We start from the raw sequence: 22,497 nt of genomic DNA on the forward strand, positions 1-22,497 counted from the left end.
TGCACTTTTTCTGTCCAGTTGCGGTGTGTTAACCACACTTTTATTAAAAGTAAGTAACACACCAAAGTTGGACAAAAAACACTAGCAATATTAATTTGATTGTTGACAGCACTCCTATCATGCCCAGCCAACCAGTACATGCGCGAATCTGGGTATGCCTGAGATTGCTGTTAATCATAATATATATATATATATATATATATATATATTAACATTGTTAATTTTTTTGTACAGTTTTGGTGTGTAACTTATTAAAAGTGGGATTTTGTATTTTTAAAGGTGGGGGGGGGTAGTTTTCGGCTAAGTGAACCCTGAATTTTCATTTTGGTGCATCCCTAGGATAAATAGAACTATTTTATTTTTACTTATCCAGAATCCTGAATTTGTAGTCACAAAGCTTTCTAGGCCCAGAGGTCAGAGGAAAAGTAAACGTTTTGTGTCATTTACTTTATTTTAATCTGCATAAAAGGCCATATTTTCTCACAGTGAAAAATGAGTGCGGCCCTCGCACGTATACAATTCTGATGAAGTGGCCCAAAGCAGAAAAAACTTGGACACCCCTACTCTACACCAACAATCTTCCATCTCTGGAAAACCAGCATGTGCACAATTGGAGTCTAGTTTTATTTTTTGGTAGATAAAAGGGCTGATGGTCAATGTGCAGCTCTTTTCAAGTTAAGCAAGCAAAAAAAAATTTAAAAAAAAAAGCTTAAGGCGTTTAGAGCAGTTAAAAAGCCAAGTTACATACTTGCAAAACACGAAACCTGGTACTCACACCAGCTTCCATCGATGCCTCTCAATTGGCAGAGAGATAGGAAGTGATCACTGCCTGCGTCACAAGTAGCCCAATGTACTTTCAGCCCCATCTGACAGCGGTATCTGTGGTATGTACTTTGGAAAGCATTAAGATTTTGAAAGTAGAATGCATGGCAATCGGGGTCCTAGATAACACATTAAAGCATTTCTCAAATTTCCACAGATTGTCTTTTCAGTGTGTTTATTGGTGTTAATACAAATGGATCAGCAGTTTCGGAAAGTTATCAAATCATAAAAGTGGAAACCAACACCACACTAAGTGACAACTTATAAAAAGCAGGGTGACAAGGACTCAACATACAACAACATAGCAAAGTTTCCGAAGTCAGCTACTGCAAGAAATGCTGACATAGGTTGCCACAAGATCTGGCGATAAAGTCAAGTCACTGGTTCTTTTTGCACTCTGTGTCCGTCTTCTCATTTTCCAGGGGAGCAGCTGTCTCATCTTTCTGTTTCCAAACCTTCTTTGCCGTTTGATACAGCTCATTTAAGTTAAATTCGCGAATTACATTTTCCTGTTAAGCAATACATGTTGTTAGAATGCATTGTTCAGATGCAAATTGACATACTGACAATTATATAAGAAATAAAATATAGCTTTATCATATGGAGTATCACATACATTAGTACCAGGTGTGGGGGGATGAGATATGTAAGTGATGGAGTGATCATGCATATTTATATTTTTGTTGGTACCTGGTTAAAGCTCCATGACACAGCCCGACCTTTCTTATCAACTTGAGGTCTCCTCATAATCTCTTTCCCCCCTCGAAATAGAATGAGGGTCGGCAGTTGCTTGGACAATGGTGATGTACTGACATTATATCTACAAGACAACAACAGTCAAACTCTACAAAGTTGGGAAGTTGTTGTGAACAGCAAAACAGAGTTATAAGTAAACTGCGCCCCTCACCTGGTGCTGACATCAGGATATCTTCCTATATCAACCTTTCCAAATTTTAATCCAGCACAGTTATACCTAAAAGTATATAAAAAAATATAAAGGGTGAAATTGTGGCAATGTGAGTCAATGGCAAATTAATAAACAATAGAATGGGTTGTTAAAAGGGATACAAGCAGAATTGTGTGATCAGAATTCTCACATATTTACATACACACACATATATAAAATCTTTATTTATTTATTACACTCAACTGTAGAAAGTAAGATTTGAGAAAATGAAGTACAAAAAAAAAATTACATATATAGTTTAACTAGGTAAAGTGTAAACACAAGTTAAGCTTCTGGTATTCATGGATATCAATTTTGGGGCAAACTGTACATCCCACCTAACGCAATAGTAAGAACACCCCATCCCACCATTATGTCCATATAAATGAATGAGCTTTAGGATTTTAGGCTACGCAGCCCCATACGCAAGAAACTGCGGTGCGCTGTGTGTTTGACACCTTTCTATCAGATCCAGCATTAACTTTTACAGCAATTTGAGCTACAATAGCTGGTCTGTTGGATTTGACCACAAGGGTCAGCCTTAGACTCCCCCCACCCAAATGCATCAATGACCCTTGGCCAGCCATGACCATGTTGCCGGTTCACCAATTTTCCTTCCTTGAACCACTTGTGATACTGACCCCCACAAGAGCTGCAGCTTTGGAGATGCTTTGACCCAAATCGCCTAGCCATCACAATTTGGCCCTTGTCAAAGTCGCTCAGATCATTACACCTGCCCATTCTTCCCGCTTCTAACACATCAACTTTGAGGACAAAAGGTTCACTTAATGCCTAATATATCCAAGCCACTGACAGGGGCCATGATAAGAATATCAGTGTTAATCACGTTAGTGGTCATAATATTTTGGCTGATCAGTGTATATATAAACCAAATAGTAAAACCCATTCCCTTAACCCCCCTCCAATATTTCACATACAGTAAATTTGCATACACAGCCTGATCTATTGTGCCTCAGCAGGGAGACTTCCGTGATAATCTGAAACAATAGTACATCCTGCCTCTTTAAGCAATGATCTTTTAGGACCTTTTAATAGTTAACAAGAAAGCTAGGTGCACATGACTTACTTCAGAGATAACTCTGCATAAATAGCAGCAAAGGACTGACATTCTGATGACCAGTTGGCAAAGAACTCTATGATCCACGAGACACGTCCATCAGACTCCATCTCCTCCTTACAGAGCACGCAAAAAGTATTAAAACATTACAAACATTACAAACACCAAGTAACTTCTCAAAATAATAAGAATTCTGGAGTATCTAGTGTCATTACCTCTATTGTTTTGTCGTTGAAGTACTTAATATGTTCAGGCCCCATATACAGAGGAGGCTTACACGTCATGAGGAAGACTAAAGAGGAGGGGAAAGAAAAAAAACACATAAAAAGGTTAAACACATAATTTGTACGCCTCTTTGTTTTGCGTTACTTTGTGTAACGTAATAATGTCTTTGGTCTCACAGGAGACAGGGTAATTTTGGAAGATGCTAGTTTACAGTTTATATATATATATATATATTCCCATTTTAACTTTACAGCCGGATAATACAAAATGCTCCTCCCAAGGTCTCCTGTTTGGGGGTAAACAACTACATCTCCGAACATATCATTGCGCATGTGTAACATACACACACTAAGGAACGCTCCGATTTTGACCCGGAGTCTCCAGGTGCAGCCCTGCTTCTCCATGCAAGTGGTGTTTGGACACAAATTAACCACTTCATGCCCAGGGGTTTTCCTCCCCTAAACAAACAGTTGAGCTTTTTCCAGTTTGTACTATATGTTTGTTTCATTATGATTTCCCCTTTTCCATGGTTGGTAAACCTATGCATATTATAAAAGTGTTTTTCCAGGTAAATTACGACCTTCCTTTGAAGCTACAGAAATACTGTACGTATAAAAAGAAAATGACGAGAAGGGTCTTGTAGCCCATGTGTGTGATCAGACAGCAGCGGGTAGGGTGATCAAAATTTCCAACAGGCTCTAGATAGACACTCCTGGGCCTCTACTCCACTCCCGAGTCCTACTAGCGGGCATGAAAATGAACACCCACCAGAAGGGCGAGGACAGGCATTCAAATGGAGAAGGATGCTCAGATTGGCTTCAGACAGCCTAATCACCTGTGCAGCAAAAGGGATGTCTCCATGCCAAAAAGGACCGTGCACAAAGGGTCATTTTGAACCTTTTTCTGGTGGACCTAGTAGTACAGGGGCATCCAACCTGCGGCCCTCCAGCTGCTGCAGGACTACATCTCCCATACTCCTCAGCCAGCCCCTTAGCTGAAAGAGCATTATGGGAGATGTAGTCCTGCAGCAGCTGGAGGGCCACAGGTTGGACGCCCCTGTAATAGTACATTCATAGTGCAGTAAAGAAGCTAAAGGGTGTCTTACGCATTCTAGAAACCACCCCCAAGAAGATGGAAAGCACCAGGTAAGCCTCCCCTGCACGCCATTATATAACACCTTGCGTATGCCGCAGAATAAATATTGACATTAGTCAACACTCCATGTGAAGCACAGACCTCTGAGGTCCCACAAACATATGTCTTTTTCTACGTTGGCCCTTAAAAAAAAGTATCGAGTCAGGAATACATTTTGTCTCGTAACAATATGGCTATGCCCATTTTATTTATCTCACCTAAGCAGAGAGTCACGTACAACAATCCCATGCGTAGGTCCAGGCGGAAGAACAGGATAGCGTTGGCTACTTTACTGAACATGAAGATATTGCCGAGGTGTTGTTCAATTGTTACTAAAAAAAACAAAAAAAAATGTCAATAACATAAAAATGCAATATTCCTTATTTTTTCTTTATTACTAAGCAGTTCAATATGCACAGCAAGTCTGCAGGTAAGGACAGGGGTTATACCGATATGACTCCAATGATACTCACTGCTGCGTCTGTTTTTCATCATGACGATTGCACTGAGGAACATGAGGATCTCCACCTCCCTCTGAAATGCAGATTTAGATAAAATGTTATAAAAGCTGATGACGTCATAATTAAAATAACAAAAAACGGGTCTGCTCTCTAAAGCAAAATCGCACACGCACCCAATCAAAGTCACAAGGGTTTCCATCTTCTCGTTGGGTCGGGAGGTGTTCGCACACAGGGGGTACCTTCCTGATCAGAAGAAAGGAGACGGATAACAGCGCAGAGAGGAGATAATATGGCTGAGAAATCCAACGCCATAGTCCCGGAGCCGAGTACAAGAGCGCAAGAATGGGGGTAAGCACCGCCATGATCCAAGGTGAGCCGGCAAACCCACTTAACCTCTGGGTCTACCTAACCATATTCTGCAGAAACAGGCTAACCAATCAAAGCTAACGACAGAGGTATGTGTAAGCCTGCAAGAGAGCACAGCCAATCAGAAGACTCAACAGTGAAAACAAATAAATAGAGTTCTAAACTACATACAAAATTGTGTCTTCATTACGTAAGTGGATTTTTTTTTTGACGAGATCGACGATTAAGCTTATCTATAAAAGCATTTTGTGCAACTAAAATAGAGACTCTTTAAAAATACGTCACGTAGTAGTTTTGTCTCTAGCAATTAGAGCTCTGTAGAGCTTGATAACGACAAAGTGTTGGCGAGCAGGCTGCGGACGCGTGATGGGGAGCATCGAATACAAGCTCTAGTTGTCTGGCTTTCTTCTATGTTTTAGAGGATTCCTTTGATGTACCGGCTCATCGCTGTAAGATGATGGAGGGGTTTTCTGCGTTATTTGCGCCTTCGGAGCCACCGCCGCCGATTTCCAGTGGACCCGGGGCGCCAGCAGGGGTACAGGCAGGCGGAGGAGGGTTTGGGTCGAGTAAGCCCCAGGTGACGGGGAACTCAAACTCCTCAGTCCCTGGACCCCCGCTTCCGCCCCCTCCGCCGCTATCTGTGAGCTCCACCGGAGAAGAAGCAACTAGGAGATCTCCGTCGGGGCCCTTTTACCTTCTTCGGGAACTGCCAGGTGAGATGTCTGGAGCTGCTCCGTGTCACAATCATGTCTGGGAACTGAGTTGTTGCCCCAATCTCAAGATGAAGGGGGTAGCTTCTTGGGGGTCACAGAGTCCGGAGCAGACTGCTTCCTATTCTACAACAATGTGATCATAGCTAGGACTGATGTTCCTGCTTGAATGCAGGTGGCTCAATGTGTATATTTAAATAATGACAAGTCAAAGTTTCCTTGAGGACTGGTTTTAGAGCCATACATGGGGTGAGTTACTACATAGAATATTAGTGATGGGTTAAGATCATGTAGAAAAATGTGAGGTATGGTGATGGCTTAGTACTCTGTGGCTCATGCTGTGTGATCAAACCTGATATATGCTGTATCTGAATCTATCTGTCATCCATCCAGCTTAGCGTATATGCCTGTCATAGAAGTGGAATCTTCCTCTTCTTCATCCTCCGTATCTTTCTTCTGTTTTTTTTTTTTCTTCCCACCTCTTCTTCCTTCGCTACCCAACACACTGGCGCTTAGATTTTAACTATGGAACATCCCAGCGGCCAGGCTAAACCTTTATTATAGCTGCAGTTTCGTAGTGTTCTCCAGCAGCATTATTTCAAAAATATAATTTGATTGAGCAAATTAATTGGCCGGGTTCAAATATGGGGGCAGAATTTTCTAGCATGCCGAAAAACTGATTGCACATGTCCTAAATGTTGGCCTCCCCCCGCCCAAAAAATCAATGCATGGGTGGTGTCACTGTACTCAGATGTTGTTGAACACTTGGGTGTTGTTTCACAGTGACGTACCAGGTGCTGTAAATTTATACTGTGTTGGGGGGGAAATAAAACAGCAAAAAAACTACATCCCCCAAAGTTTGACAATGGTAAATAGTAGTTAGTGCATGGAAAGAGTTAATATAATTTGAAATACCCTAGGATGTCTAGTTTTCAAACATGTATCATGATTGGCTTCAAAGATGTCCAATAGGACATGGGAGCAGAATGACCAGTTTTGAAATAGCAATATGCTACTTGTACTGATTTCCCTATAACTTAGCCCTCTTTTTTTACCATAATTTATTTAAAAACTGTTGTAAATTACATGATGTGATTAAAGTATCTAAAGAAAACCCTTCCAGTCCTTTGAAAAAATGATATAATGTGTGGATACACTAAATGAGAGAGAAGAAAATTACAGCTGAACATTAACACAGAAATGTCAAAACCTCTACCACCTCTGCTACGAGTAAGATCAATAAAGATTAAAATAAAATGAATTGCCTACAGCGGCTGTGCTATCAAGTTCATTTTAAATATGGGCTGGATGTTTTGTTTGTCTTATTTGCATAGAATAATCTACAGGGGTATAACGGGAGATGTTGTTTGTCCAGTGAGAAGATAAGATAGCATTTTTGGAGACATGTTGGAATTTGTTGCAATATGGGCCTTTTGTCATCTTTTGGCTCGGCTGAACTTTATGGCCTTTCTTCTTTTAAGGCTACATCTTGCCGTTTGCTGTATCTGTCTGTTAAATACATGTCTTCCCCAGGGCTTTCAGATCTGACGGGCAGTGTTAATCTCATCCTACATTATAACCTGGAACATTCCTTCAGTAAATTCTGTGGAAAAAAAGTTAAAGAAAAGCTGAGCAACTTTTTGCCAGATCTTCCAGGTAAGAGATATACAAGGTCCTCTGTTTACGTGATGGTGCACTTAAATTGTATTGGGTTTGGCATTAATATGAGAGTAGTTAATTTTTTCAACTTATGCCAGTTATATAACCTGGTAGGCACATTTATCTAAAATGAAGGGAGGACTGTAGGAAACCCCGTAGGTGCAGTTGGAGGTTTGCTAGTATCTGGTGTATTGTGGGTTACACAGCAGTGCCAATTGCACCCAAGTGCACCGTAACAAGTCTACCTCTTGCAAGCTTGGTCTCCCTTCTGTCTGCAAGGTCAGCATCGCTGGCTGCGGGCTGACAGCCTGTGTAATGGAGATGCTTGGAACAAACACCTCGTCACTGACGAAAGAAACATGCAGACCCCCTATCCTGATCATAAATTCTGCAGGCAGGGGAGATCATAAAAAGAACATTTCTCCTTTAATTTTATAGAATATCAGTGGAAACAAAAACTAAGAATAATTTGCTTCCTTTATATCCTTTTTTAGTTCTCCCCTTAAAATCAATGGGAGTAGCAGCAGCCAATAGCAGTGTTTGGGTAGAATCCATGCTTTTTCTTGTCATGTATGGGAAATAGGAGCCCAAAAGGTCCATGCAGAAAATTAAGCTGAATTGATATAAAGACAAGGTGCACATGTGTTTTTATAACTGAAAAAAAGATGGTATGCCCTAAATCAATGAGATGATATATATATATATATATATATCATCATCATCTCTAGCTAGCAGAGTACATTGTGCTTTGAAGCACACAAGCCTTGAGGACACAGAGATGTGATGTGGTACTGAAAGCGTGGGTGTAAATAGGATGAGAAATGCTTTGTCGATTTACCCCAAAATAAGTTCTGCATGTGTTTTGGTTTTAGGAAATACACATGGGCTCATGGCACTAAATTGTATTTTTTTCTTTAACGTTTGTTTCCGGCTTGGTGATGGTTGTGTGTGCTTTCCAGGTATGATTGATACCGCAGGATCTCAGGACAACAGCAGCTTGCGTTCTCTAATCGAGAAGCCACCGATCTGTGGAAACTCGTTCACCCCTCTTACAGGAGCATTGTTGACTGGATTCAGGCTGCATGCTGGCCCGGTAAGTGTGTCCAGCTGTTTTGTATTTTGCTGTATATATGGCGTAGTTTACATTTTGTATTGTTTGATTTTAACTCTCTTCCTCCTTCCTGGCAGCTCCCGGAGCAGTGTCGTTTAATGCATATACAGCCCCCAAAGAAGAAAAGTAAGAAGCACAAGCAGAGTAGGACACAGGAGCCAGCTCCACCGGGTTAGAAGACTGAGTTTGTGCATTTTTATAGAAGCCTACGTTAATGTACCTGAACAGTTGAAATATCTTCTTCTCCTAAAATAGAGGAACAAAAAGACCCACCAAATCTAGGGCATGGTGTAAAGCCAGCAGGATTTGAACATTAAAGAGGATGATTGTAGGAGTGTTGCAGTTGCTGAGCTATGCATGATTAAGAGCCAACCCTTGCAAGAGGGTTACTCTGGTCCTGTATAATAGAACTTTGCTATGCATGATAAAGGGCCGACCTTGGTGAACAAAGTTCTAAGGTCTAAATTGGCCGTGTGTGTGTGATATATACACACACATATATTTCACGGATCAGCCATAACATGACCACCTGCCTAATATTGTTTAGGTCCCCATTTTGCCAAAACCGCCTTGACTCATCGATTAGCAGCAGTCTGTAGTTGTGAGGTGGGACCTCCATGGATTGGACTGGTTTGTCCGGCACATCCTACAGATGTTCGATTGGATTGATTCAAACATTGATTATTTTGGTTAGCAAGGCAAAACGATTCAGAAACTTTCCATGGTTTAGTAAATGTATTTATTTATGGTCCTCTTCCCTATTGCAGAAACCCCTTCAGATTCTGATCACAGGAAAAAGAAGAAGAAGCAAAGGGAAGATGACCCGGAAAGACGAAGAAAAAAAAAAGACAAGAAGAAAAAGAAGGTGAGCCGCTAGAAATGGATACTTTGATAGCTATAACCTGGTAATTCCTGTTTGCTTGTTGTTTGCTTAAAGCAGCAGGGATTTGGAATTGGACAACAAAACGGTCCAAGCGGAACTTGGCTGAACGCTTGAGACTTTGAATGATCACCAGGCAGTTCTGGTAATACTTGTCAGGGTTTTTTATTTTTTTTATAGTATTGACTCTGCTCAATAGCCTGCTTCAATTTTATATTTTTCTCTCCTGTATAATTTTAAATATCTTATTTACAGGAGTATTGGAGGGTTCAGTTAAAAGAAATAATCTCTCAGCTCTGTGGCACTTAAAATATTTTAAGACCGCTTCATCAATTTGTTTTTCTCTCTGTTTTCAGAGCCGCCACAGCCCAGAGCACCCAGGAGCAGGAGGTTCACAGAGTGGGCTTCGCTAAATGTCTACCACTGTTTGTACAAATTGTCTTTAGCCTTTTTATAGGGTGTGATTTATTTTTTTTGATTTTTTTTTTTTTTAATAAAGCTGCCCCAACCTTTTCATAGAAGGTGTGTGTGTCACTTACCTAATACTCATGTTTTGTGATCACAGCATTATAGAGACAACTCTGTGCTGATAAAATCTGATAGTTTCTTATGTGTGAAAGGTGCTGTACATGAAATTTAGACTGAACCAACTTTGAACAGATGGACACATTTAGTCAGTCTAATTGTGTAGAATATATTTTGGTTTAAAAGTTCACTAATGGCAGCTGAGATCTATTAGAGATTATATTTCTAGCTTTATTTAATCAATTTTCTGAACTGAAGTTCTCTTCGTTATTCTACTCTTAAAACACTGCGTGAACCTGTCAACAATGAACAGGGCAAAATAACTGAGGAAGGATAGTGAATCAGATCCCAAGAACAGGGTCTTAAGATGGCTGCGTCCACATTATATAAAGTATACACAAGATATAAGTGGTAGATCAGCTTAATTTGTGTTTGTAAGCTATTCTAGTTTGGGTTTGTCAGTGGCAAAAAACAATTAAATATTGGGGATCTCCAGCACTAAAGGTTAAGCCAGAGCTCCCTTAGACAATATTTTCAAGTGAACGTGGAGAATATAAACACTCATTTCATTAATACAGAGAGGGTAATTGCCCTTTACGTTGGTCACTGGGAAAAGTAGATTCTTCTTGCATTGGCCGTTTCAACCCTGCCTTGAGATGCCTTGTTGGTTGATACGTATGACTATCTTTTGGGTCATTGGTATTAAGACAAATTTTGAATAGACTGTTTAGATCTCCCTTGCCATCTTTTTGAAGCAATGTCCTTTCCCTAATAAAATATCTGCTACACTCTGTGCTGTCAGTTCTTAGTGGATGGGAAAGCATATAATGTGTCTACAAAAAGTGCTCTGATGCTTTGCCACTTTTGTAAAAGCTATCCAGAAAACAGTGTTGTGGCTGGCCCACAGCTGATCTTTACAGAGACTCATCATGTCTGATGCGTGCTGTCGGTTGATAAACACTGCTTTGCCAGCGCTGCTAGCCTGCATGGGCCATGAGGAAGGGGAAGATGGTGAACCCTCTTGTAGATCAAGGTAAAGTGGATAAACAAAATAATGTTCACAGAATCCTGAGCCTGGGAATTCCTTGGAGATGAGGAAATGGCTGGCTTTTTATGGACCAAACTATGAAGTAGTTAACATCACAGCAGAAACATCAAGGTTACCTTTCAAGCATTTAAGCCCTTTGTGGACAGGGACATAAATAGCTTTTTTACAGGGGTTTGAGAGACAATGGTGTTTGTATATTCACTTCATTATAAAGTGCCAACACTGGCAAGTTATTCCAGCAAGAAGATATCTGAGCTGGCCCTGCATAATGTGTAATTCAATGTGATAGAAGACTGAAGTAATCTCATGGATTGGCATCACATGAATGTGGTTGGACAATTCTCATGATTGGGAATTACAGTTTAATGGCTATACATTTCAGAAGGCACAAAGCAACAGGAACAGGGCTCCTATGAATCTATTGAGTGCCGGAGATAATGGCACATTTTCCCTCCGCATGAGGTCCTTGCTCACCAGACATCCCAGTTCTCAGACCCTGAATTTGATTATGCTGAACTGGAAGAGAGTTCTCTAGGACTTTACCTTCCCCAGAAGAAGACAGTTCTTTCCTTTTTCCAGTGGAGGAGATAGACACCTTATCTCCACCGTGAGGTCTGCTTTGCATCTGGAAGAGAGCAATGCATGTTTTCCAGTCATTCCTGCTACGTCTGTTTTCATCAAGCAAGAGTGGAGTCATACAGAGCGAAGACTTAACCTGTCTAGATGTTTCCTCCTTGAATAGGACTTTTTTGCAGTTCTGTGCTACACCTACGCCGGATAGTGAGGACATGAGTTTCTAAAAGAAAAACTAACTTTTGAGGACTGTTCTTATTTCCCTGACCTTGTGGAGAAAAAAGTCATTTAAGGCTTCTGTTTCAGCCTTTAAACCAGGCATTGCCTCTGCCTTAGAGAACATCACTGCAGTTAAGATGGCTGTAAACTTCCTGTGTTACACATCAATTGAACCCATCAGAATGACGGCAGGGCCTCTGCACTCTGTTGCTGCTAGATGAGCCTTATGGCTGAAAGCTTGGGCTATGGTTTATGATTCTAAGAATAGACTGGAGTGGAGTGGATCCGGAAGGTTATTCAGCTTCAACAAATCCAATATGGAGGTACGCAGTCCCTTGGTCACCCACCTGAGGATTTACTTCAGCAGTGCTGGAGCCTTCCTGCTCTAGACAAGTTCATCTGCCTTCCTCCTTGTGTAAGAATGTCTCCCACCCGGTGGCTTTGAAAGGACATTCTATTAATAGGCAAAGACTGGTTCAGGTCAGCCAAGGAAGTTTTGACAACAGGCACAAGAATAGGATTGGAATCAAGAAGATCAATTTGTAAATAAAATTAGGCTAGAACATTTTTACGGCAGAAAAAACCCATTAAAGGGGCATATGATATAATTATATAAATAAACACATGGACACTACAAACTGTTCCTTGATGATCTGTTACTTAACATGACGGTACAAAGAAGAGGTCACCCACTCAGACTTGAAAAATAGAATTTCCACCTAAAGTAGGTTCACTACCTACAGATGATGGTCTATGAAATTTTATTGACACCTTTAATAGGGGGTGGATAATTTTTATTTTTAGGAAAGAAGAATATTCAGAAATATTCAGAATATTCAGAAAAATAACAGGTTATAAGGATGTCTTGATTCAGAAGTAAATCAGCCAATTTCAAGTTAAGTAGGAATCTACCCCTTTTTTGAGGCACAGTTGGAAATTCTGTCAATGTAGGTTTTGTTGCCTTCTCCTCAGATAAAAGCGAGGTTGGACAAAGGGATGGGTACTAATCTATGTAAGGACAGTACTTCTAATCCTTAATTGACCAATCCCTCAGTCTAAAACAAAATACAAGATTTACTTTAGAGCTACAGACATTAACGGTGAAATGAAGGGGTGTTTGAGACCACCACTTTGGGGGGCTTCCACATTATGTAATTTCTCCTTCTGGTAACTAACTTCCTGCTCTTCAACAAAGTCCGTCTGAACAGGGGAGCCCAATCAATCTTCAGACCAACAGTACAGTGGAACTTGAGAAGGATCTATCGCTAGGAGAGCATGTTTAGGAAATGAAAATGTACAACGCAGATTACACCTGCCCTGTTTTATCTTTCTGATCACTCTGAAAAGAAGCTGAAACAGAGGACAAAATGTAGCCCGGGCTTCGGACCAATTTTGAGAAACGGCATCCAAGGACAGGGAATCTGGAGCAGAAGACTTCCATCTTCTGGGTTTGCTACGGATGTCATCAAATCTATGTCTAGAAGGTCAAAACAGGAAATATTTTTCAGATCCTCAGAATCATACACCTGCCCTTAGATTGTAGAATGGCAGTGAATGGAGCTTCTTGAAGCCAATTATCCATATAGGGAATCATCTTGCTCCCCAACTGCCTCAAATAGGCAAAAATAACTGCAAGGACGTTTGTGACAGACCAAAAATGGTACAGTCCAGAACTCAAGATGAATAAGTCCGTCAGGGCTCAATCGCTGTTGGTACTGAAACATGGGGAAGAATACATGGATTTTGGCACCAAAAGTACAGACAAATAAGTTGCCGCAACAACTTCTGTTTGTGGTACAGGGAATAGCACTTCTTCTGAATGATGGGAGGTTGCTGAGAAAACTATACTCTGGTAGATCTGGTAGATTTTTGTGCCTCCTTTTTTTGAGGCACAAAATAAGCTTGATTTAAACAGAGGGGGGGTGCTTGTGTTGTGATAATCAGTATGTACCACCCACAACATACTAAGTCTTCCAGACTCTTGCCAAATAAATCATTTTGCAGGAATAGAATCCCACAGAGTTTCTTGGATGTGGAATCAGTTGCCCACAACAACCAAATCAGTCCGTGCTAAGGTTTAAGGCCACCATGCAAATGCAGTCACACAAAGTCAACTGCGGCAGATACATCTGCAAAGACCAACCAATGTTGTATTCGGCTTGTTGTAGTCAATATTAGGACAAAATCTATCAACAGCTCATTCAAAAGCCTTCCTGACTCCTCCATGCGCCTCTATCCATAAGATCAGCAAAGTGAGCAGTAGAATAGTACTACTAGTAATAGTAGATCTTTGAGGGGCTTTAGCTACAGTTGCTTCTAGCTTGAGAACTTGCCAAATAGCAGACAAATCTCAGAGGGGAAAAAATATGCATCATCCTTCTGTTGGTTATCTTCACTGATCCACAATCAAGTGCTTGAAGGCTTCAGTAAAGGAAAAGTTCTAGGCTTCTTAGAACTTATCTGATTTCTTGTCCATGGCTTATTTGGACATCTCAGGTTTCACTATTACAGGATAATTGAGCATATTGATCTTTTCTGCTAAAGAAAAAATGAGAGAGGAAGATTTTTTTTGTATCTCAGGAAAAGGCAGCTGACGTAGAACAGCCATGATCTACACCGTCCCACCTGGCAGTAATTGCTGTCAAACCAGAAGAGGAAGGTAGCACCATAGCTGAGGACACCCGAGGAATCCGGCTTCTGAGGAGCTCAAACATATTCTGAAACTTAGGACTTGAACCACTTTAAAAAGTCACTGCTAGAATCGTTACTGAGTCGTGAAAAGGAATAGCAAACCTTCGACCTGGAATCACTGAGGAGCTTCTTGCATGAAAAACACGCATGAAAAAGTGCTTAGTTTTGGAAGAGGCCTTCCTAGGCGTCTCCCGTCCTGGGATAATATGAATATAAACCAAACACTGCTCCATTATGTAATATGGCGCTGGAGCCAGAACACATCCAAAGTTTCTGGTAACCATTGAAATCGGTGTGCGCCAATAGTGACATCAACTCGTGCATGCATCACAACTTGGTTAAAGGTCAGTTAGGGACATCTCCACCCTCCTTCTCCTCACAATGAGGAAACCTCAGCAACCAGCCCCTCCGCTATTTTTTTCAATTCCTGCAAGGTGAAGGCTCAAAGGCCAAGGCCATACCAGGCACATGGGAGTAAGTATATTCCACCCAAGAGGTCGATACACTTACAGCTAGCCCAGGTAGTCCGCAACAGGGACCCAATTGAATGCCTAGCATTACAAACTCACTATTGTTCTACCAAGAGCATGTAGAAAGCTATCAATCATGCCCTCCCATTTAAGTAGGGCAGGAAATACACAGAGGGGGCATTAAGAGGGGCAGGTATTTATTGGTATTTAGTGCCCTCACTGTAGAAAAAAAAAATAGTTTTCTTGTCGCGTCTATACAGACTGCACACAGCAAGCAACTGACCTCATAGCTTCTGTAATTGGTAAAACAGAAAACAGATTATTTAGCACATATAATGCAGGTATAAAAAATAATTTTACGTAAGATTGCTTTCAAAACTAGACATATTAATAGTTTATATTTATCATTTAACAAAATGCAAAGCAAGTTAACAGAAAACAAATCTAATTCAAATTAATATTTGGTGTGAGCATCCTTTGACTTCAAAACAGATTAAATTCTTCTAGGTACACTTGACGAGAATTGAAGTGCCATGCACATCATGGCTTTTCAATCTACGATCGCTTTCTTCACCCAAACAGTGCTGCTGTAATGCCTCAATGTCGAGGCACTCAGCAACACAAGATGAGCAGCAGGGGCACTGTGTGGCCCCTCTCCCAAATATCAACATTCATCATATATTTGAAATAGCCTGGGGTGTCTAGTTTTCAAACATATATTGTTTGATGGGTACATTGAATTGGCCAGCTTCAAAGATGTCCCACATAGGACATGGGCAGAATTTTCAACATGTCAAAATTCCAAATTGAAAACTGAACTGACATATATATATGTCAGCTGTAATACATTATGCGGCCTATTACCCCCAAACAACCTGACAAGCCTATGATTGGGTGTTATTACTGTACTCAGGAGATGTTGTTGAACACATATTGAGGTGTTTGACAGGTGTTTGTAAATTATGATACAATCAAAATAATAGCATCTAAGGAAAGTCCTTGTCCTGAACAAAAAAAATATATATATATAAAACTTGGGTTGGTTCAGTAAATGAGGAAGAAGAGAATTACAGCTGAACACGAGCACCACAGAAATGTTAAAGCCATTGTCATGAAGTGTACAAAAAATAAAATCAGCCATTGCCACGAAGGGGTTAAGGAACTTGGCAGCTATGTTGTTCTAAAAATCTTGAAGAACCACGGTTCTTCTGAGGATTTATGCAGCCTTAGTTGCTTTCCTTTATGTAACCCTAGACAGTGTTGAGATCAGGGCTCTGTGGGGACCATACCATCACCTTCAGGGCTCTTCTTCTTTATGCTGACGATGTATGTATGGCTGTATGTATGGGGTGCTTGTCATGCTGAAGAATAAGCTTGGGGGAAATCAGTTGCCTCTCTGATGGTACTGCATGATGGACACATGTTCTGCTTGTATTTCTAAGTATTGAGTAGACCATTACTTCTGATCAAATCCTCAACTTCATTTGCAGAAATGGAGCACTTTGCATTTTGTTCAATTTTTGAAATAATTCTTACTTTACATCATTTGTTCACACCTGCCTAAAACCTTTGCACAGAACTGTGAATATATATATATACACACACACACATAAAAACAGTCATGGCCAACAGTTTTGAGAATGACACAAGTATTGGTCTTCACAAAGTTTGCTGCTTCAGTGTTTAGATATTTTTGTAAGATGTTAGTATGGTGTACTGAAGTATAATTACAAGAATTTCATAAGTGCCAAAGGCACTTATTGAAAATTACATTACTTTTAAGCAGTCAATATTTGCAGTGTTGACACTTATTTTTCAAGACCTCTGTAATCCACCCTGGCATGCTGTCAATTAACTGATGGCAGCCCACTCTTGCCTGATCAATGCTTGGAGTTTGTCAGAATTTTTGGTTTTGTTTGTCCACCTGCCTCGAGGATTGACCACAACAGCAATGGGATTAAGGTCTGGGAAGTTTCCTAGCCATGGACCCAAAATGGCGAAGTTTTGTTCCCCGAGCCACTTAGTTCTAACATTTGCCTTATGGCATTGGTTCATCACAAAAATGTTATTGGATGGTTGGGAAAAGTTGCTCTTGAAGGATGTGTTGGTACCTTTCTTTATTCATGGCTGTTTTCTCACTCACTATTAAAATTGTGAGTGAGCCCACTCATTTGGCTGGGAACCAACCCCACACATGAATTGTCTCAGGATGCTTTGCTGTTGGTATGACACAGGACTGACGGCAGCGCTCACTTTATCTTCTCCAGATATGTTTTTTCCGGATCTCCCAAACAATCGGAAAGTGGATTCATCGCTGGCACGGGTGGCTCCCTGATCCCGCAGCTGAATTAACTTTAGGAGACGGTCCCGGCGCTTGCTGGAGTTTACAACAGTTGAACCTCTCTCCTTAAAGTTCTTGATGATCCAGTAAATGGTTGATTTAGATGCAATCTTGCTAGCACCAATATCCCTGCCTGCGAAGCCCTTTTTGTGCAAACCAATGAGGACAGCACGTTTTTCCTTGCAGGTAACCATGGTTAGCAGAGGAAGAACAATGATTTCAAGCACCACTTTCGTTTTAAAGCTTCCAGTCTGTTATTCTAACTCAGTCAGCATAACAGAAAGATCTCCACAGCCTTGTTCACGTCAACACTCTGACCTATGTTAACGAGAGAATCACTGACAGGATGTCAGCTGGTCCTTTTGGTGCCAGGCTGAAATGCAGTGGAAATGTTTTTTTTGGGGATTGAGTTCATTTTCATGGCAAAGAGGTACTTTGCAATTGATCTGATCACTCTTCATAACATTCTGGAGTGTATGCAAATTGAGACAGCAGACTTTGTGAAAATTAATATTTGCGTCATTCTCAAACCTTTTGACCATGACTGTATACACACACTAAAGTCCAAAGGTCTGGGTCCACCACTAATATTTGGTCATTTATATAATAAAAACCAGAATTTTTTTTACTTACCGTAAATTCCTTTTTCCTTAATACAGTGGCAGTACAAGTGGGTAGTATTCTCTCTCGGGACAAGTAGAACCTAAAGGTAATTAAATGGTTAACCCATCCGAAGCCCCTCCTCCTTACCCATAAAAACCGGCATGTAGAGAGTCTTACAGAATTCAACAGAAGATCAGACAGGTCTCCGTCAACACCTTGGTTCTGCAGAATCATCCTTGCAACAGCCAGGCCGTCAACTGAAACATCCGAAGGAGGTCTGGATGAAGCTCCCTGTTGTCCAACAAAGGCTCCGAAGTCGGAAGTTCCCAGGATGCCAAGGTAAGCTGCTTGACTAGGGCAAACCAACTTCGACTTGGCCAGTAAGGTATGATGGCCAAGACCCTGGCTCTGTCTGAACAAATCTTTTGGAGAATTCGAGGAATCAAGGCTATAGGAGGGAATATGTAGGCCAAACGGAAATTCCATTGAATTGAAAGGCCGCCCAGAACATGAGGAGAGTCCAGCCTGTTGAGGGACACAAAAAAACAGAACTTTCCTGTTTCTTCTGGTAGCCATCAAGTCTATCGCTGGAAGGCCAAATCTTGCCACCAAGATGGAGAAGGTCTGCGTGGTCAAAGACCACTCTGCCTGAGACCACTTTGCCCGGCTGAGGTTGTCCACAATAAGATTGTAGCAGCCTCTGATGTGGGTTGCTGAGATATCCTGCAGATGTTGTTGGGACCACCTCATTAACACAGCGCATAGAATCTGAAGATTTCGTGTTCGTGTTCCTCCTTGCTTGTTTATGTAAGCAACTGTCGTCGCGTTGTCTGACTGAATTTTTACATAATGACCCTCTATCTGGGGTCTGAAAGCCACGAGGGCTAGAAGGACCGCCTTTAATTCTCGGTAATTTGAAGACTGATGAGAATCGTCTGGAGACCAAATTCCCTGTGTGAAGAGGCAACCTAAATGCGCCCCCAGCCGATTCTTGAGGCATCCGTGGTTAGAGTTATCCAATGTCGGGGTTGGAACGATGGGTTGACTTCTTCCACCAATTCAGATGAGATAGGACTTGGTGTGATATTGTGAAGTTTGAGTCTAGGTCTTCTTCCCTTCTTGACCAATTTGAAAGGATCTGCCATTGTAAGGGACGTAGCTGAGACTTTGCCCAACGGACCGCAGGGATGGATGCTGTGAGAATATCCAGGACACTGAGCAGGTAGGATTCCTTTGAAGAAAATAAAATTTCCCATCTTATCTTCCTGATCTTTGATTGCGGGAGAAAGATGCACTGGGAAACTGAGTCCACTATCAACCCCAGGAATTGGATCCTGGTGGAGGGAAGGAGATTGGATTTCTCCTTGTTGATGATCTAGCCATGTCTTTCTAGAAAACGAATCGTGGTGTCCAAGTCTGCCAGCAGTTTTTGTGTAGATTTGGCCTTGATGAGCCAGTCGTCCAAATACGGTACGATCGTGACACCCCGTAGTCTTAGGCTTGACGTCAATGGGCACAGGATCTTGGTAAAAACCCTTGGAGCTGATGACAGACCGAATGGGAGGGCTTTGAACTGAAAGTGATGAATCTGAGGAACTTTCTGGATGCTTCGGCTATCGGCACATGAAGATAGGCGTCTTTTAAATCCAGTGTAACCATAAAATCTCCTCTCTGCAGAATCTGCGTGACAGAAGTGAGGTTTTCCATCCGGAAACGTTGATAGCGGATACAACTGTTGACCCTCTTCAGATCTAAAACCGGAGGGAAGGAGTGGTCCGGCTTTGGAACCAGAAAGAGACGAGAGTAGACACCTTGGATTCTGTGATGAACTGGGACCTTCTCTATGACTCCCTTTTGTAGCAGTGTGAGGCATGCCGAATATAGGGCTACATTTTTGATTTCCGAAGGATATGAGGAAATAAGGAACTGGCTCAAAGGAGGTTGAAAAAAACTTGATTCTGTATCCCGTCGAATCCAAATATTTTGAGTAGTCTGTTCCCAGGTGTCTATGAACCACTGCAATCTTCCTCCTACTTTGTCAGAACTTCCTCTTTTCTTGCTTCTTAGGACATTCTTGGAATTTTCTGTCTCCGTAGAGACTACGAAAATTGTGAGCGGGAAGACTGGAAAGGTCTGGCATTTCTATAAGGGTATTTACGATTCCACTTGATCCTTCTATCCTGAGGGAGAGCTCTTTTGGTATCCGACATCGGGTCTTCTTGCGGCGCTCCAAATAGTTTCTTTCTTTCAAAAGGTAAATCACATAAAGAGGCCTTGGATGCCGAATCCGCTGTCCAGGATCTTAACCACAGGGCTCTCCGTGCCACCGAGGATAATCCCATAGTCTTGGCTGACAATTTAAGAGATTCGTGAGATGAATCCAACAAAAAACTATTGGAGAGTTTTAACCTGTTGAGGAGTCTAGAAATCTCAGTATCTGAGTCATCGGAGAGACATTCTCCCAAGGCCTGAATCCAAATATTTTGGGCTCTAGCCACCGCTGCGCTGGCCACCGCTGCCTTGCACTGCGAACCTGCAGCCTGAAATACGGGCCTGCAAGAAGTCTCTGCCCTTCTATCCATGGGGTCTTTTAGACCAGACACTACTCCGATGGGAATGGTTGTCTTTTTGGAAAGCTGTGCAATTTGGAAATCCACTTTAGGGGGATCGTCCCATGTGTCTTCCCCTCGAAGTTTGAACAGCTGTCTGAACTGTTTCGAAATAAAGGCTCTTTTACCTGGGTGCTTCCATTCCCTCTCCATAAGTTCTGTTAATCTTTTTATCAGAGAAAGTATAGCGCAAAGATAAAAAATCTTACCCTAAACTCCTCTGAACCGTGTGGGGTGGCTGGTGACACGGTTATCCTGTACTGGAAAATGCTCCTGCAGTCAGACAGGAAAAAAAGCGCCTTTTAAAGCATTCAAAAATGCCGCCCTCCGGAAGATCTTCGGTGGAACGCAACGACACTCGGGCGTGCGTTCCACCACAACGTGCATGCTCCCGCACCCTATCGATAAAAGGATGCAAAACAGACCTCCTCCGTAACGCGAACTGCTACGAAAGGAAAAGCCTCTCTCTGCTCACCACCCGGGGAGCAATCGGAGGAAGAGGAACCCCCAGGCAGCAACCCGTGCGCCTCACCAGCGAAGTCCGTCCGGAACCAAGGATCTACTGTCCGTCCCTGAAAGGGACAAGAAAAAAACTGCCATCTTTGGAGAGGTGCCGGTTTTTATGGGTAAGGAGGAGGGGCTTCGGATGGGTTAACCATTTAATTACCTTTAGGTTCTACTTGTCCCGAGAAAGAATACTACACTTGTACTGCCACTATATGACAAGAAAAAAATATAATCAGTTGATACTCATCTAGGAATACATTTAACATTTTTTTCTTTATGTTTGTATATCTTGTGAAATTGCAAAATATATGAAGATCTGCTTATAAATTTTCAAACACAGTTGTGACAAATATATATATTTATATATTATGCAAGTTACAGAGCTTTGTGAAGCAATGAGATCCAGAGTGTTCCACTGGATGCTGAAAAGCTTTCCCAGCTATAAATGGCAGCTACATTTAATAATTCTGAGGGAACAGTACAAACGTATACTAAAGAGATTTTCTGAAACCAAGTCATTTTCATTCAAAACAAGACCAGCATATCAAGCCAACACCATTATATATCCACAGTTGAAGCCCAGCTGAACTAGGAATGTCCTTTACACCTCAGTAAGCAAGTGCCAATTCAAAAGACAAGTGGCAAAGTGCAGTCTTTGTGGGAGAATAGCGGTCTCTAAACCACTTCGTTAGAAAATCAAGTCAAGACATTTAGCATGGGCCAAACAGAGATTTCACAGCTGTAGGCTAGAAAAAAAATGTCCCATTTACTGACAAATCAGTTTAAATTCATTGTTACAAATCAGAGTTCACATGAGGAGATGGCTGTGTGAGAGGCTAACACCACAGTGCGTAAAAACTACGACTAAATATCAACAGGAAATATTCAGGCGTGGAGAAGCTTTGCCTATTCAGAAGTTGGTGACTTGCACAATATCAACAGCTCTATTCTGCAGAGGCATGCCATCCTGTCTGGCTAAAGGTTGTGTGAAGTAGGATTAATTTATCAGCAGGACAACGATCCTAAACACACAACTGAAGCAGTACTAGGAATATCTGAAGCCCAAGGATGAGCTTCCAGGGCTTGATGGCTTTCCCATCAAAATGACCAGATGTCAATCCCATCAAACAGGTTTGGAAACAAGGCGAAGCACACTGGGATATCTGTGCTGGAATAATGTGTATTGTAAAGTTCTGTACAAATGGCAGAGTTAAAGCAGTCAATAAGGCGGCTGGTGGTCATATCAAATACTGAGATAGTATTTCAATATGTTCTAAAATGTTTTATTTTTTTACTGAAAATTATGGTTTTTGTTTGAGAAATACTGTATATATTGTCAAACAAATTCGTTGAAATGCCGAAGTAATAGCAGATTATAGTAGCAGACTCATGCTTTTGGACTTTATTGTACGAGCATATATATATTACACACATCACACACACACACACTACTTTTTTCCTTTTCTTCCCAATATAAAACCCTCTTAACACTCATTCTGTCCCCCAATTATTACATATA

General features: G+C 41.4%; 2 protein-coding genes across 2 annotated transcripts; one reads left to right on the forward strand and one right to left on the reverse strand.

Annotated features, from left to right (window-relative positions):
* Nucleotides 1-1,199: 1,199 nt before the first annotated feature.
* Nucleotides 1,200-5,028, reverse strand: LOC149298855 (thioredoxin-related transmembrane protein 2). Its single transcript, XM_089486734.1, has 8 exons — nt 4,840-5,028; nt 4,679-4,739; nt 4,424-4,537; nt 3,062-3,138; nt 2,856-2,962; nt 1,730-1,795; nt 1,513-1,642; nt 1,200-1,331 (listed from the first exon to the last, which is right to left on the reverse strand). The coding sequence occupies exons 1-8, from the start codon at nt 5,026-5,028 to the stop codon at nt 1,200-1,202; spliced, it is 876 nt and encodes a 291-aa protein (XP_089342860.1).
* Nucleotides 5,029-5,486: 458 nt separating this feature from the next.
* LOC149298856 (mediator of RNA polymerase II transcription subunit 19-like) lies at nt 5,487-9,805 on the forward strand. The gene is made up of 6 exons (XM_089486969.1): nt 5,487-5,745; nt 7,276-7,398; nt 8,361-8,494; nt 8,590-8,683; nt 9,280-9,377; nt 9,749-9,805. Exons 1-6 carry the CDS (start codon nt 5,487-5,489, stop codon nt 9,803-9,805), a joined length of 765 nt encoding a protein of 254 aa, XP_089343095.1.
* Nucleotides 9,806-22,497: the final 12,692 nt, after the last annotated feature.

The sequence above is a fragment of the Sceloporus occidentalis genome, unplaced genomic scaffold (genome assembly GCF_023333645.1).
Source record: "Sceloporus occidentalis isolate IW3139 unplaced genomic scaffold, rSceOcc1.0.p SCAF_30, whole genome shotgun sequence".
In the NCBI taxonomy this organism is placed as follows: domain Eukaryota; kingdom Metazoa; phylum Chordata; class Lepidosauria; order Squamata; family Phrynosomatidae; genus Sceloporus; species Sceloporus occidentalis.

What these genes read in the sequence shown, in the direction of transcription:
- LOC149298855 (XM_089486734.1), bottom strand. Translation starts at nt 5,028, where the DNA reads ATGGCGGTGCTTACCCCCATTCTTGCGCTCTTGTACTCGGCTCCGGGA. An exon ending in GATGAAAAACAGACGCAGCA is followed by an intron (nt 4,538 to 4,678) that starts GTGAGTATCATT and finishes TGTTTTTTTTAG; the next exon opens with TAACAATTGAACAACACCTC. An exon ending in TGTCATGGAGCTTTAACCAG is followed by an intron (nt 1,332 to 1,512) that starts GTACCAACAAAA and finishes ATTGCTTAACAG; the next exon opens with GAAAATGTAATTCGCGAATT.
- LOC149298856 (XM_089486969.1), top strand. Translation starts at nt 5,487, where the DNA reads ATGATGGAGGGGTTTTCTGCGTTATTTGCGCCTTCGGAGCCACCGCCG. An exon ending in CCTTCTTCGGGAACTGCCAG is followed by an intron (nt 5,746 to 7,275) that starts GTGAGATGTCTG and finishes TGTCTTCCCCAG; the next exon opens with GGCTTTCAGATCTGACGGGC. An exon ending in TCAGGCTGCATGCTGGCCCG is followed by an intron (nt 8,495 to 8,589) that starts GTAAGTGTGTCC and finishes CCTTCCTGGCAG; the next exon opens with CTCCCGGAGCAGTGTCGTTT.